Here is a 16,020-nt window from a genome sequence, read left to right as displayed (position 1 = left end):
TCAAGCAAGCAACTTACAAATAGGTAAAGCAGACAATTTACAAGTCATATCTGATGATGGCGAATGACAATCACGCACACATGACACATGACAAACATGCTACAAGATGCACGGTGCTCATGCAAAAGGACATTTGGCAGTCATGCACCACGACACTTATCACAACACTTGACTTGCAGCGTGATACATATCATGCTTTTATAAATAGTTCATTATGACTTATACATGTATTAGTTATCATGCAATTTCTTTATTTCAAATATTTTTAACTTGAGCAAAAAGATCAAGCATATGAAAAATGGGAAGAAAGTGTATGAACCGACCGAACCTGGACTGGAACCACTACTGAATGAGCGAATTTAGGAATTATCAGGCGCGCCACGGAGAATTTCTACTATTTGCGGACCTGAGCCCCCAACTTACGCAGACTCGCACAGAAGAAAAGCTCCACCATTTCCACGGAGATTGCACTTCAATTATGGCGTCAATACGGCGCCTTGCCAGAGCTCTTCACTCTCATTACAGAACCCTAGCTTCTCCTTCCCTTTATCAATCTCCTAGCCTTCCGCACAATGGTATGCTATATGAATTCTGCTAGCACATTTTGTTCACATACGTAGGCGGCTGTTGATGTAGTTTGGCTTAATCTTCTCGTACTAGTTTTAGCTAAGCCGTTACGACAATTTTGTGTAATCTGGGTGAGTATACATGTGATCATGCATTTGGGACGGACACTGTTCAATTACGCCCATAGGCTTAACTGCACAAGTTCCTCTTCTTTTAAATTTCTTGATAACAAGAATTTCTCGTTTACTTATTAAGTAAAGTATGATAAGCTATGATGCTATAAATTGTGTATATTTAATTAGAGTTTGGTAGATTGTGATAGCTCTAATCCTGGCACTAAGACTGCTGTTGAATTTTGATCCTAAAGCCTAAACCCTAGACCTGAGGTTGTTAGAAATGGGGCATTTCAAATATGATTCTAGTGATTATCTCTTTCTCACTTTTATCTTTCCAAGTTTCCTCTCATTGCTCTTCATGCTAAAAGCAAAGAACATGGACATGTAAAGATGATTGTTAGTGGTTATAAGTATGGGTGTAAGAACACACATTTGAAACCAAGCTGGTTACATGGATAAGTGTGAAACTCAATAGGTATCAAAATCGAATCTGAAGGACGGAGGAAAAAAAAAGAAAAGTTCCTATGGACCTACTGATGCAAAAAGATGTGTTAAAACTATTCTGCATGGTCACATTACAAATCTTATGGATATAAGATATGACTAGCATTGCCAGTGGCAATTCACAAATATGACATAACTGAGGTAACCCCTGTTGAGTTGGGCTCATCATATGTTCTGTACCTTCTTTCTGATGAATTTTAGCTTGTAATTCACAATTACATTAGCATCATCTATGCTGAACGCGAGATACTGGATATTATGATAGACCTTAAGTGAAGTGTCAACAATGGAGAACACTATAACTACAAGAGGTGTAGTTAGGGTAAGGATAAGTGTGAAATTTGGAAATTCTCTAGTATTAGAAAATCCGTATCTGTCTTAGAAGATATATTAAGTATTGAAAAGAAGTGAACCGAATTAGAGTGGAATGGACATGGAGAATTCATATAGTCGAACTCAACTAATTTGCATTGAGGTGTAGTTATAATTATAGTAAATAGCCACTTGGCCTACATCTTAGGTCTGCAGACTATTGCTTGGGAATATGTATATATTATTATTTGTACTGAAAAGCGTATTTACTGTTTATATACATATCAATCTATTCTACCCTCTTTGTTGAGTGGTCAGAGTTTACTGTAATCTCTTTATTCAGGAAGAATGGAATATAGTGAGGCTTGGGGGAATCTCCGGTCTGTTTCGAAGTGCTACCGAGATTTGCAGATTTTAATATAGAATTTTTGTTACAGGAATTTTTGGGTGTCACCGACATACATGTTTTTCAAGATCGGTACCTTCAACTACTATTCCTGCCATTTTAGCTGGACTGCTTGGAGTTGGAGTCCTGAATGTAGCTTATGCAGATTCTGATGAGGTCAGCATGCATTATTGATGTTAATTTTTGTCATGGGTTCTTATATTTCCCGAAGGGGAGCCTTGGAGCAACGATAAAGTTGTCTCCGTGTGACCTATAGCTCACGGGTTCGGCTGTCTACATCACACCCCTTGGGGTGCAGCACTTACTGGTGATAATGCTGGATGCTTTGTGCACCGGGCTTCCCTTTTAGGTGTTTATATTGTCGTGAGGTCACTCTGTAATTATGATTAATCAAGCATACCTCACTAATATCATGTAGAACGCAGGAAATGCGGTAGTCACTAATGAGATATTTGGTGTTCTAAGTTGACAATTTAATAAAAATTTGAACCAGTACTGATTTAACTTGCTCTTCTATAGGCCAGTTCGAAAGTTCCGCCTTATGATTCTCCTCCAATTCCAAGCCACAATCCCCTTGAAGAAACAGCAAGAAGGGAGAGACTCAGATTAGAAAACTTGCTCAAGAGCAAAGGAGTGAAGTATGGTTCTTATCCTCGCTTTACTGTTGCCGTAAAGGGTCAAAAGGTTATTCTCTTGCTTTTCCTTCTAGATAGTAAAAGCTTAAAGTTTTGTTTGCTTTGAGCCATTGGCAATTTCTTTAAACTCTACTTTTTGAGAGGAATAGATTGATTGCGGAATATGGTTGGGTTTTCATTCTAGCAGGTCACTATCAAGTTTCAAGTTCTTCCAACCTGTGAAATTCCACTACTAATTGCAAGCCTTGTTTCACAACTAGGAGTAAAACTTGAAGATCCTAGTGCAGCATCAAATATGATGTTACGCGCTTGGGACAGGTTAGTTGAGCACTGCTTTGACGATGTTTGATCATTTTGCACCAATATTACAGTTCATGTCATTTGGAAAATCTAAGATGTGTTTTGATATTCATATCCTCTCTTGTTTGCTTCATCTATTGAATTTCCTTAGTCTCCTTAAAGTTTTTTTTTCCTGTCCGTTGCAGTGGGGTTGCCTGGAAACTGGCACTTAGCTGCCCCCAAACGAAAAATGGAACTGCAGGGGAGCAGGCTGGTGGAAGGGATACAAATTCTTATGACGAAGATTTATGCATTCTCATATTTCGTCCGCTCATAAGCGCCGACAAAGCTGTACATTTCCTGTAACTTTTGAACCACATTTTGTTGGAATCACTTGCATTACTGTGCTTCCTCTGGCTTACAAATTATACAACCTACCAAATATTGGAAAATAATGAGAGTTTCTGCAATTATGGGCAGGAGATTGAGTTTATGAAGCCCGTGAGCTTTACTGATGAGGAGCTTGATGCTTTGGCATCTGTGCTACAATTCGCAGGACAACAAAAAACATTGGACATGAGATCAAGAGGAGTTTCTTCTGCAGATAAAACAGTTACTACTCTAGAGGCTATGGGAGTAAAAATCTTTGGCATTGCTGTGTCTACTAGTGGTAATCCAAAAGCTAATATTGCCTGGGAGAATATTGCTGGATATAATCAACAGAAACGGTAACTGACTCTGCTTTGAATCATCACATTGTGCATTTTCTACAACCCTGGTTCAAGATAAAGCATTTATCTTCTTCTCCATTAACCTAATATTAAACTTATCATAAAATATGGGAGTTTGAATTGGTCTTTTCCCTGAAAGGTAGATAATATGTATTATGTAGACAATGGAGATGCGTCTTGCTATATAACCTTATGATTGGTTGGGGTGAAAAGATGAAGGGTGAGAGGAAAATAAGTAAAAGAGGAAACCTGATTTCGTTTTCTGAAAAAGTTGGAAGAATTGATGTCAAAAAAAACAAAAGCACTAGGAAAGTGCTGTGGTTACACCCAAAAAAATACAGAAAGAGAATAGAGGAAAAAATCTGACTGCTTATACAAAAGATTTAATGAACTTTAAGAGTGTTTCAGCTTCCTTTACCCATTCTAATCTACACCAAAAAGATAGCAACATAATCCACTCAGATTTTACTTTCATTATGGAGTTCTGTTCATCTTCAAAACATACTCTGTTTCGTTCTTTCCATATAAATCACCAACTGCAAGCAGGAATTGTATACAAAGTCTCCTTTAATTTCTTGTTGAAACACAAAAGAAAATCTTTAGTTGTTCTTGGCACGGTCCATTTCATGCCAAGAGGTCGAAAAACAGTTTCAAAATTTTAGAGGTGACAGAACAATGCAAAAACAATTGATTAGTGGATTCAGCTCCTTCTCCACACAAATGAAATCTGTTGACTAACTGTATACCCCTTCTTTGTGAATTATGTTGTGTCAGACATTTTGATACCAGCCACATAAAACACAACCTGAAACGAAGAAAGTGAGCTTCTAAGATTTGCTATATTTCCTAGTCATTGGAGTTTTCTTGAACCTGATATTCAACTGGTTATTGTCTTAGCTTAGTGCTAAAGCCTACTATGAGGTTGGCAATCTGTGTGATACTGTAGAGGAAGGAAATTCTTTGAGAGGGGAATGACCTGGCCAGTTGTCTTTTCAGAAGGAGATTCTTCTTCCGTTTCCTATTTTAAAATCAATATTCTAGGAGAAACTAGACCATAGTGATCTGGTGCTTTTCCAGACTACAATTCCCTGTGATCCAAAAGAGAAATATCAGTTATTTTCCTTGATTGATGAAGGAAGACCATTTAGGTGGCAGTTTGTCCATGAAACTCTTTTTGATCTCTTGCAAAAAAAATTTCAAAGATGTGTTCGATATAAATATTTCTAGAAGTTCTTCAGAAACAGTCTTTTTGATGAAGTGGTTTCAGGGTGGTTTTTCAAGAAAAAGTCTTCTTTCACCCACAATCACTAAAAAATGTTCAATAAAACTATGACTATCCAATATGTTTTCTTTTTGCACAAACCTTTTTTCAACATACTTTTTCACAACTTCTCCAGAAGTTTTCCGAATGGCAACTTAGTTTCCCCTTCCTTACCATAACCCTTTCTTTGATAAGTAGCAAACATGATCCAAAATAACGAATAGGAGTTAAAATCTTCTAGGATCACATGAGAACATCTTAAATGACATGGCTAGAATGCCTGTGGAAACTTCAACTCAAGCAATTGTCAAGCATTAGATGGATTTTCATATGGACTATTGGTGCATGTGATCCCAAGTTTGTGATATCAACATACTAGTAATGTGAAAATATCAAGCTTTCCTTTCTTTAAGTTGTAATTAATTTTGACAAAATATGTGTCCCTAAATCTAGTGTGGGAATTGTTTCTCTATCATGTTTGAGGCTGTATCAATCTAGACATTTGTTGCCTATATCATTTACTTCACCCTGAAACCATTTATGATACTGCACATCCATTGTTTGTTAGGATTGTCTGGATGACCAATTCATGAAACATTCGTATTAACTTGAATGTAGTTGTTTCATTATAGTATATCTGAAATCATGCAAGAGTCCAAGTGACATTGACTTCAATAATAGTATATACTTTATTGGTGAATGTGCATGTGCCAAGAATAGTACAAGTTTACTGGTGAATGGTACCTTTGTCAAGAATAGTATCTACATTGTCTTGAAGTGATCACCTTTAGTTGATTTTCTAATATCTAGGGAAATCGAAGATACAATACTGCTAGCTTTGCAAAGTCCTGAAGTATATGATGATATTGCTCGTGGGACCCGACGCAAATTTGAGACGAACAGGCCCCGGGCAGTCTTGTTTGAAGGTCCACCAGGTTTGACCCCTATGCCTGAATGTTGAAGACTTATTTCTACTCAGTGTGAAGACACTCATTCAAAGTCATATATTGTTCCGATGTATATATATATATATATTTGTATTTATGTAAACAGCCGTTCTACCTTGATAAGAGTAAGGTCTGCGTACACTTTACCCTCCTCAGATCCCCCATTGTGGGATTTCACTGGGTTGTTGTTGTTGTTGTTTATATTTACATGATGCTTCTGATCATGCTAACATAGCTTTGCCTACTAGTGCTGTTTAGTTTTCTTTGTTTAATTCAATGTACTTGGAATGACATTATTTGTGGAGAGCAAGGACGAGGAGAAAAAGTGGACGAATAAGGAAAGGTATAAGGCAATGAAGAAGGAGGCAAAGTTGGCAATAACGGCAGCAAAAATGGAAAGCTTTCCGATGTTCGTATGTTGAACTAGGGGACAAAGGCAAAGATAAGAAGTTATACAAGCACATTAAGGCGATAGAGAGGAAGGCTGGAGAAATCGGATGGTTGTATCAAGTAAGTGCATCAAAGACGAGGAAGGCAAAGTGCTGGTGGAAGAGATAATCATTAGTCGAAGATGGCACATACTTCCATAAACTCTTGAACGAAGAAGGGGCAAATACATTGTGCTAGATGATTTGGAGTTCTCCGAGAGACGTTGGGATTTTGGCTACGGTAGGTGTATTAAGGTTGAGGAGGTTAAGGATGCCATTTATAAGATGAGCAGGGGAAGAGCAATTGGATCAAATGAGATTCCGATGGAGTTTTGGAAGAGCATAGTTAGGACATGTATGGAGTGGCCGATTGGCTTTTTTAATGTCATTTGTAAGATGACAAAAATGCTCAAAGAGTGGATGTGAAGGACAATGATTCTGTTGTACAAGAACAAAAGTGATACCCAAAACTGCAATAATTACATAGGTATCAAGTTGCTACGTCACATTATGAAAGTTTAGAAAAGGGAGATGAGGATTGTGTCCATTTCTGAGAACCAATTCGGATTCATGTCGGGAGCGATCAACTATAGTAGCCATTCATCTTGGGAGATTAGTAGAGTAGGTTAAGGAAAAGGGACTTACATATGGTGTTCATTGACCTAAAAAAGTATATGACAAAGGCTTGAGTTAAGTCGTATGGAGATACCTGAAGGCTAGAGGTGTACCAATGACTTACATCAGGTCGATAAAGAACATATATGATAGTGCCAAGACTTAGGTAAGAACAACGGGAGGAGACTTAGAGCACTTTCCGATCGAGATAGGTTGCACCAGCTATCAATGCTTAACCCGTTTCTATTTTTCTTGGTGATAGATGAATTGACGCGGCATATTCAAGGTGAGGTGCCATGATGTATGTTATTTGTAGATGACATACAACTGATTGATGAGAGTCTACAAAATTAATGCTAGGTTGGAGCAGTGAAGACAAACTATGGAGTCTAATGGGTTCTGGTTGAGAAGAACCAAAACATAATGATTGGAGTTTAAATTCAATGATGCAACATATGAGATTGTTGTGGAAGTGATGCTTGATACACCGACTATCCCCAAGAGATTTTTAAGTATCTCAGATTTTTAATCCTTGGAAATGCAGAGATTAACAATGATGTTACACATCGTATTGACATGTGAACAGGAGATGTGTAGATGCCAAAGTGAGGAGGTGGATATAGTGGGCACTAGGGGTGGCAAACGGGCAGGTCGAGTCGGATATGGGCGTAAAAAATAAGTCAGGTGAAATGGATAAAATAATATCCATATTATCCCGTGCTTCTTATTATGTAAAGAAATAAGTACTTCCAGATTACAAGATTATTTTCCTATTTGTTTTCTCCTCTTAAGTGTGTTTGGTATGAAGGAAAATATTTTCATGTTTTCCTATAAAACATTTTTTTGATTCAAGGAAAATCTTGAATTTTTTTTCCTTACTTTTGGAAGTCATTTTTCTTAGATTAGGGGAAAATTAGTTCATTTGAAAAATATTTTTCAAAACATTTAAATCAACCAAACATGAGAAAATTGGATGAAAAATATTTTTCTTCATACCAAACATACACTTAATAAGTGTACTTTTTAGGGATTCCTACACCCTTACATACTTAAGGGGAGTGCAATTGGTGGATACCCATGGATTATCCATATTTTACGATGGATAATATGGGAGAAAATACATAAAGTCCCCCCCCCCCCCCCAACTTACCCCTTTTTGAAGTAGACACCTAAAGTTTGCGGTGGTCCTATTACCTCACAGAACCATTAAAATCCACAACAAATACACCCTTTTGACACCATTTGTATTCTCAATGCAAGTGCGTGTCTCTCACCCATTTAAAATATATTTATTAATTTTTTTTCCAGATCCATTTACATTAAATTACTTCTTTTTTACTTTATTAATTTTAATTTACTTTTTCAATTATCCCCCCACCACCCAACCCTTGCATCCCTCATCATATTATCTTCTTCGGTGCTTAGTGCTCACCATTCTCTCCTCTTCTTCTTCCTTTTTTTTTCTCTGTTATTTACTTCTTCAGTTTTTCTTCTTATCTTCTTTCTCCTCTATAAGTGATTTTTTTTGGAGTTATTATCTATTCTTTTTGGTTAAGAAGAACTATAAAGCTCCATTTTAATGGAGTTTCAATCCCATCATTAATATAATGATTTTGATTTTCAAATTTGAACATGACGATAACCTGATTTTGGCTATGGTTAGGATTAGAGTTTATGAAAATATAAAATAAAATAAAATAGTAATGGCTTCATCAGAGATTGGTCGGTGTCGGAGAACAAGCTTCCGGCAAGGAGCAAATTAAGGGGATGAAATTGAGGAAGAAGAATAAAAGAGGAGAGAGAGAAAATTGAAAAAGACAAAGCCAAAGAAATAAAATTCAAGAACATATAATTCAAATTGAGATTGCCTGGTTTGGGGCTGTATAAATATTCCTTCATGCGTCCATGTTTCGTGACAACATGGCTGTCGTAAAAATGGGTCAAAAGGGTGTATTTATTGTGGATTTAAATGGTTCTGTGGGCTAACAAGACCCTGCAAACTTTTGGTGTCTACTTCAAAAATGAATCTAAATTTAGGGACTTTATGTATTTTCTCATAACATGGGTCGATCCATATTTGATCCACTTTTAAATGTTTGGATAATCAATCCATTTAAAATGGGTTAGATCAAGCGAATAGCCATAAATTATATCCATTTTGCCACCCCTAGTGGGTACGAAGAGAGATAGAGGTAGGTCGAAGAAGTATCGGGGATGTGATTAAATAGGACATTACACAACTTCATCTTACCGAAGACATGACCTTAGATAAGGATTATGGAGTTTGCAGATTAGGGTAGAAGGTAAGTAGGTAGTGGAGCATTGTCTTGTTTTTTGATGGGCGTTGGCTCGATTTTGTTATAAAATTCTTTATAGTGTTTGTTTGTTTCTTTAAGTTGTTACTACTCGGTTAGGTGTTGGAAAATAATACTTGGATCTTATTGATACGTAAATAGAATATAAAAATTAAATACAAGCAAATAAAAAAATGCAAATGTTAAGAGGTGATGAAAGTGGGTGATATGGAATTGGTGTGGGGTATGGTGAAGGGTATGGGTTGGGGAAAACAGGAGTACGGTTTGGAGTAAACTCTCTAGATTTTTACTAATTTCAAGCGAAAAACAGGTCAGTTTGCATATTATATGTTTATATTACAATTAATGTTTTTCTTGAAGGAGGACTAAAGTTAATATATATTGTCTAATACTCGTAGCTAAAGGAGTTACATAAAGTATGTGTGCAACCTTGGGGACTAAAATTGTTGCATAGCCTCATGACCCATCTCTTTGACTATTTATTTCAGATTTCCCTGTACCTTCAAAAATAAAGAACTGAACATTTTAATTAATTTAGGGGAATTGAAGGGTTGCTTTGTTCCTGTAATAATATCCACGTCTGCAGAGGAGTTTATAATGCTCGTTGATCTATGTACTTCTTTCAGGAACTGGAAAGACATCTTGTGCACGTGTTATAGCTAATCAAGCGGTATGCCAGTTCTCTCTTTTGTAGCTTTTCATCCCACCATTTTGCTGGTTTGTGCTATTGTTATTTGTCATCACCTGTATATGTAGGCTAGTCATGAAGAGCACAATGACTCTATAATTATATTATGCCTACCGGTCTTGGATTATTTTTTCTTTCTGAAGATGTTATAACTAAGAACCCTTAATTCGCAAGAAATTACTGATTTATGTCCTAATATGAAATCATTTGTCTGCTACAATAAACCTATCTTATGAAGTGAACCAAGTACAGAATACAGATAGTGTAAGTATACAGAATAAGCATGGATCCAGTTTGTAGAATGAAAATGCAAGCTTATGCATCAGGTCATTGAATATATGTCAATTAATGAAGCAAAAAAATAATTGCTTCTATGACTGGAGATATATTAGTGTCTGCAGATATCACTTTCCTGAAACTCAAGTCCAATCTTTTGCATCTTAGCAAACTTTTCTCTGCTGGTGCACCACAAAAATCATCTTCATCCATTTATCCCAATGAGTACCCTAAAAGCTCATCCATCTATATCAAAGGAGGTCATATTTAACTCCATATGCATTTCACTTTAAAATGCAAGTGTTTGGACCATCTGTACAGAGAGGATTATCTAAGCAATTAAAAGGATTCATACTCGATCTTGACGGAGCTTGCAGGATTTTGTAGAATGCAACCAGGATGAATATAAGAGCTTGGATCTAGGCAGAGGTTGTAAGGAAATTGGGTGAGACCTTAGTCAGTGGTGTCACGGAAGTAATACCATGTGTTGTACACGCCAGTATGTAGAAAGTTTATACTTGTATTATTTTGTGATTCCTGTACTCGATGAGGTTCAATCTATATTCCTGATACCTTTAGGAAAATAGTTTTGAGTTCACTTGCATCCCTGAATCTTGAAATATGACGGTGCCCATCTAAATGAAACTTCGGTGGTGTGAATGTTCCCTACCTGGTCTGATGTCTTCATTGTCTTTCTTGTGCTTCAATAATTAAGAGATTCATACACCATCCCCAGAAGCAGGAGAAATTTAATTGACAGTGTGGCGTGTTCGCAGGGTTCATCGGGGTATCTTGGAATATTTGGCTTGAGCAGTAATTTTGAGGATTTGCAATATTTTGGTTGGTTTGATGAGCTTCTCTTCCGCTGTTGCAGGGTGTCCCATTGTTATATGTGCCATTGGAAATTATTATGTCAAAGTATTATGGTGAAAGTGAACGTCTGTTAGGGAAGGTGTTCTCACTTGCCAATGATCTCCCGGATGGTGCTATAGTTTTCCTCGATGAGGTAATCCTTGAAGATTGCAGCAACTTAATTCTTCTTTTTCAGTTCTCTATAACTGTCAAAATTGTCTTCCAACAAATCCACTATCCTTGTATCACTTTTTTTTGTGATGACTATGGTGTCCGGGTCAGCTTTAGCGCACCTTGACTAATTCCACGGGATACCTTCCACTTCCCACTAGCAATAGGTATCAGGTTACTCTGTCCACCAATGTCCTATGCTTAGGACAGATGGGAAGAAATCACCTAGTATTTTGTCTCTGCTGGGATTTAAATATGAGACCTCATGGTTCTCAACTCACTTCATTGACCACTAGGTCACACCCTTGGGTGCTATCCTTGTATCACTTTTTTGAACCACATATGGCAGGTTGATTCTTTTGCTACTGCTCGTGATGGCGAAACACATGAAGCAACACGCAGACTTTTATCAGTGCTATTACGACAGGTACGGTTGGAAATCCTATATTTGTTTAATCACGAGCATTAATATATGTAAATGATACGCGAAAGAATGTTCGGACATAGTCTAGTACCCTCGGGAACTTTTTAGTGTTCCATAATTCCCTCAAGAAAATTGTCAGTACAGTATTGTATAATACAGCAGGGTTTTTTACTCGAGTCACTCTGTGGAAGCAATCACATCTCCTAGCTTTATTATAATACTGCAGGGTTTTTTACTCTGCTGTATTGTATAATACAGCAGGGTTTTTTACTCGAGTCACTCTGTGGAAGCAATCACATCTCCTAGCTTTATTATAGTTTATATTTGACTCTAATTTCTCCCTGTATTGTTATAGACTCGTTGGGAAAGATTAAAGGCAAGATATAAGCTTCCACATGTGGGAAGTAAACAATAACTTCTCGGAGGTTGTCTTGGAGGATTTGGCTTGAAAAAATATGCTTATTTTGGTTTTATATTCATTTAGAAAGTGCATCTACTTCTACTATATATATATATATATATATATATATATATATATATATATATATATATATATATATATATATATATGTGTGATGAGTGATGGCATTAGCTGTATTCATATGGTGTCTTATTAAAAATTTACTTGGTGCAGATTGATGGATTCGAGCAAGAGAAGAAAGTAGTGGTAGTGGCTGCTACTAATAGAAAGCAAGACCTTGATCCTGCTTTAATTAGGTAAATGAGGTTTTAGTTGTCCAAATGATACCTTCTGAAACTTTGGCTCTCCCTGATTCATCATTTTCCTGTTGATTCCAGCCGATTTGATTCCATGATTACATTCCCCCTACCTGATCAACAGACTCGTCAGGAAATAGCCGCACAGTATGCAAAGCATTTGACAGACTCTGAATTATCTGAATTTGCAAGAGCCACGGAAGGGTAAGCATTTATTATCTGAATTTGCGAGAGCCATGGAAGGGTAAGCATTTCAAACCGCTTCACTCTTGGAACAAATTAAAGTGCTTACTTGTTGGTATTCTCTACTTCAGAAGATGAGTTGGGGGATGTGATTGGGAGCTATTGTGGTTTTCCAGTTTTAAATATTTTTTATTAGTTAATATTTTCCCTCTTATTTTTTGCTCCTGTTTTCTCACTTGGTATCGTTGTAATAGATAGTATTCCCTCTATCCAATTTAAATTTATGTGTCATATTTCCACTTTATGTCCACCAAAGAATGTCGTACTTCCTTATTTAGAAACAATTTAACTTAAACTTTCAATTTTACCCTTAATGAGATGATTTATAACCACATAAATGTCTCTGACTTGTTTTAGACCACGATTTTTATAAGTCCCTGTTTTAGAAAAAAAAAAAAAAAAACTATGAGCCCAGTCAAATATTGCTACATAAATGGGGCCAGAGAGAGTACTTGTTAACATGTGAGAGTTCTGCTGACCACTCTTGGGTTACTAACTACAGATTGTCTGGACGGGACATGAGGGATGTCTGTCAGCAGGCGGAGCGACATTGGGCATCAAAGGTGTCACTTATATATTTGGACTAGATTTGTTCTGCTTCTTCTCTTGACAGGATATTGACACCCTTCCTCCTTTTACTTTCTCTCTCTGGATGTTACAGATCATTCGTGGTCAAGCTCCTAAAGATGAAGGTAGTGGTGGTTCGCTTCCCCCTCTCCAAGATTACATTGATAGTGCTAGGAACAGGCAAAGAGCTCTGTTTGATATTGAAATTCAGAACCGAAGCATGAATCCTGCTGCAAAGAAGCCTCTGTTTGATTTTGCATAATATCATCGTTGGGTATGTCATCTCTTGTATGTGTGTGTAAAATCTACACTCATAACTGCCGTGATTACTCATCATTGGGTTCTATGCAATTAGTCAGTCTCTAAAGGCTTCCTTGTTTTACCTATGTGCTCTTTATGTATGATGCCCGCAAGAACACGATGTTTTCAATACCATATCCCATAATTTGTTCATTGGTCTATATTTCTGTCATTGGTGTTGTGAACCAGTTTATATATAGGAAATTAGTCTTGAATTGACCTGAAGTTTTAGTTGAAGTAATTCTTGTTCATTTTATTCAAAAGTTAGCTTGTGATTGCAAAGAAACACAAACTTCTTTTTCTTTCTAAAGTTGATGTTTGGTTTGGCTTTCTGAATTGACGAATTTAAATTGGCCAATCAGCAGATTCTCTTCTCGGGAAGCCAAATTTGCCGCAGAAAACATTCACAAAAGTTGGCTGCGTAGCACGAAGACAATATGCAGATGGGTGTAAGTAATAGCTAATTGTGGAATCAATGTCATTATAATTCTCAAATCATATAATGCAGTCAAATCCCAAAAACAATTTTGATCCAAAAATTCATCGCTAGAAGTAGGCATAGTGTGCAAGGACATATTCATACTTCATTGATAATGCTTATGCTGCAGTCTTTACATGAAGATCATTGGGATCAGAAATAAATAACAAAATTGTCATCTTGTTATTGGAATGTGTACATAGGGACTTTCACACTTTGAAGCTTGTTTCTTGCTATCCCTGCTTTGGGGGTCTTCATTAGCTGCTTCTTTTGTTTTCGTGTTTGCTATCTTATTATTTCCCTTTCACATGGAAGGATAATGGATTCTAAGAAATATTGAATGTGCAACTGTTTGGTGGGCAAGGACGGGAGCAAATCACTTCCATGAATGCATGATTAGGGAGAATGATGTTGGCATCAAAATAATCAGGCGTGATGCGAAAGCTAATAATTGTAAATTATGATGGTGATAAATTAGACACAATGAAAATTATACTTAAAAATATAATAATTTAATATTATTTGATCAATTGGCCTACATACGAGAAAACTTATTTAGAAGAAAAATTAAAACTATTGAGGGAGAATCCCTCCTCCCTCCCCCAATGACTCTTATTGTTGCTATCATGATTAAAAATGTAGTTAAAATTTTTATGGGTTAGAAATAGTTTTAAAATTATTTTATTTTTATTTGAAATAAGTATTAAAAACACACTTAAAACTATTCATATTTTTGAGCTTCATACCTAAACTATCACTTATTAGTTTGAGAAACACACCTCAGTGATGTGTGTAATACTCTCTACTCTCTCTATTTTTGGAAAAAATCTTGCCACATGACATTCCATATGAATAAAATATTTCATTGACAAAAATTAATAAACTATTAATAGTAGTTAAAAGTTAAAGACTAAAGTAATTCTATCTCCAAAAAAAGAAATTATATTTTTTATAAAAAAAATTATTTTTTTAAAAAATTAAAATTGAAAATATTTTGCTCACGCACTCCACCACCTCCTCTCCCCCCCTCCCCAATCCCCGTACTTTTATTTTTTTAATTTTTTTAAAGTTCTTTTATAAAATATTTTAAAAAATTCATCTTCACCCCTTCCCACTCCTTCCTAAAATCTGTTATTATTTTTATTTTTTTAAATTATACCCACCACATCTACCATCTAACCCTCGCTCTTAATTTATATATTATTTTTCTCTTTTTGTGTTAGATATGTGTATATATATATATATTTAAGAAAATATTTTTTTCTACTTGCATACCGAATATAACAAAAATTAAAAATTTTATTTTGAGAAAAGTCTTGCGACAAGTAAAAAAAAAAGCTTTCCTAAACTCATATGTATATATTTTACATAAAATGAGGGAAAAAATTGAAAGCGGAGGGTTAGGTGGGGTGGGGTATAATTTTTAAAAAAATAAAAATCCAAATTATTATTTGAAGGGGGGAGATGAAGTGGTAATTTTTTTGAAAACTTTTATAAAATAAATTTAATAAATAAAAATAAAAATAAAAAATTGGGGTGGGGCGGGAGTGGGGTTATGGTGAGAGAAAGCGGTGGAGTGAGGTAATAAAAATATTTTATATTTTATTTATTACTTTTTTGGGTGGAGATAGTAATACTTTATTCTTTATTTTCAACTAATTTTAATAATTTATTTAATTTTTATTAAAGTAGAATGTTTTGTCCATGTGGAGTGTGATATGACAATTATTTTTAAATGAAAGAAAGAGTGTAGTATACACACTATGATAAGAGCGGAATAAGAGAGAGAGAGGTGTGTTTCTCAAACTAATAAATGATAGTTTAGGTATGAAATTCACGATCCCAATAGTTAAGATGTGAAACTCAAAAAAGAGGGATAGTTTAAATGTGTTTTTGACACTTATCTTTTTTTATTTTAAAGAAATAGCAGCATAAATATTGAAAATATAACTAGAAATTCATCTTCACATGTAGTACTTTAGATATAGTTTGATTATTGTGAATAGGTTGCAACCAACTTTTGAATCTGCTTTAAAATTGTCTTCAACCTTATTAAATTATTCGCTCTAATATTACTTGTTGGGATCAAATAATAGGGCGGCATGCAAAAAAATAATTGCAAATCTCAAAGGATGATAAATTAGTGACAAAGAAAAATACACTAAAAGAAACACAATGTTTTATTATG

At 35.6% G+C, this 16,020-nt stretch overlaps 1 protein-coding gene across 2 annotated transcripts; it reads left to right on the top strand.

The window, feature by feature from the left end:
- Window positions 1-253: 253 nt before the first annotated feature.
- On the top strand, window positions 254-14,046 carry LOC129873668 (cell division cycle protein 48 homolog). 2 transcript variants are annotated; one of them, XM_055948803.1, is made up of 15 exons: window positions 254-575; window positions 1,937-2,061; window positions 2,425-2,589; window positions 2,728-2,858; window positions 3,026-3,170; window positions 3,300-3,547; window positions 5,622-5,746; window positions 9,743-9,786; window positions 10,955-11,086; window positions 11,453-11,530; window positions 12,162-12,244; window positions 12,326-12,448; window positions 12,990-13,050; window positions 13,149-13,328; window positions 13,720-14,046. In XM_055948803.1, exons 1-14 carry the CDS (start codon window positions 350-352, stop codon window positions 13,314-13,316), a joined length of 1,854 nt encoding a protein of 617 aa, XP_055804778.1. In that variant the 5' UTR covers window positions 254-349; the 3' UTR covers window positions 13,317-13,328; window positions 13,720-14,046. The 2 variants fall into 2 exon arrangements, with proteins under 2 accessions (XP_055804778.1, XP_055804779.1); XM_055948804.1 differs by having other exon boundaries at window positions 13,717-14,046.
- The last annotated feature ends 1,974 nt before the right edge of the window (window positions 14,047-16,020 follow it).

This window comes from Solanum dulcamara, chromosome 11 (assembly GCF_947179165.1).
Source record: "Solanum dulcamara chromosome 11, daSolDulc1.2, whole genome shotgun sequence".
NCBI classification, from domain to species: Eukaryota; Viridiplantae; Streptophyta; class Magnoliopsida; order Solanales; family Solanaceae; genus Solanum; species Solanum dulcamara.
This window is presented reverse-complemented; position numbering and strand designations above follow the sequence as displayed.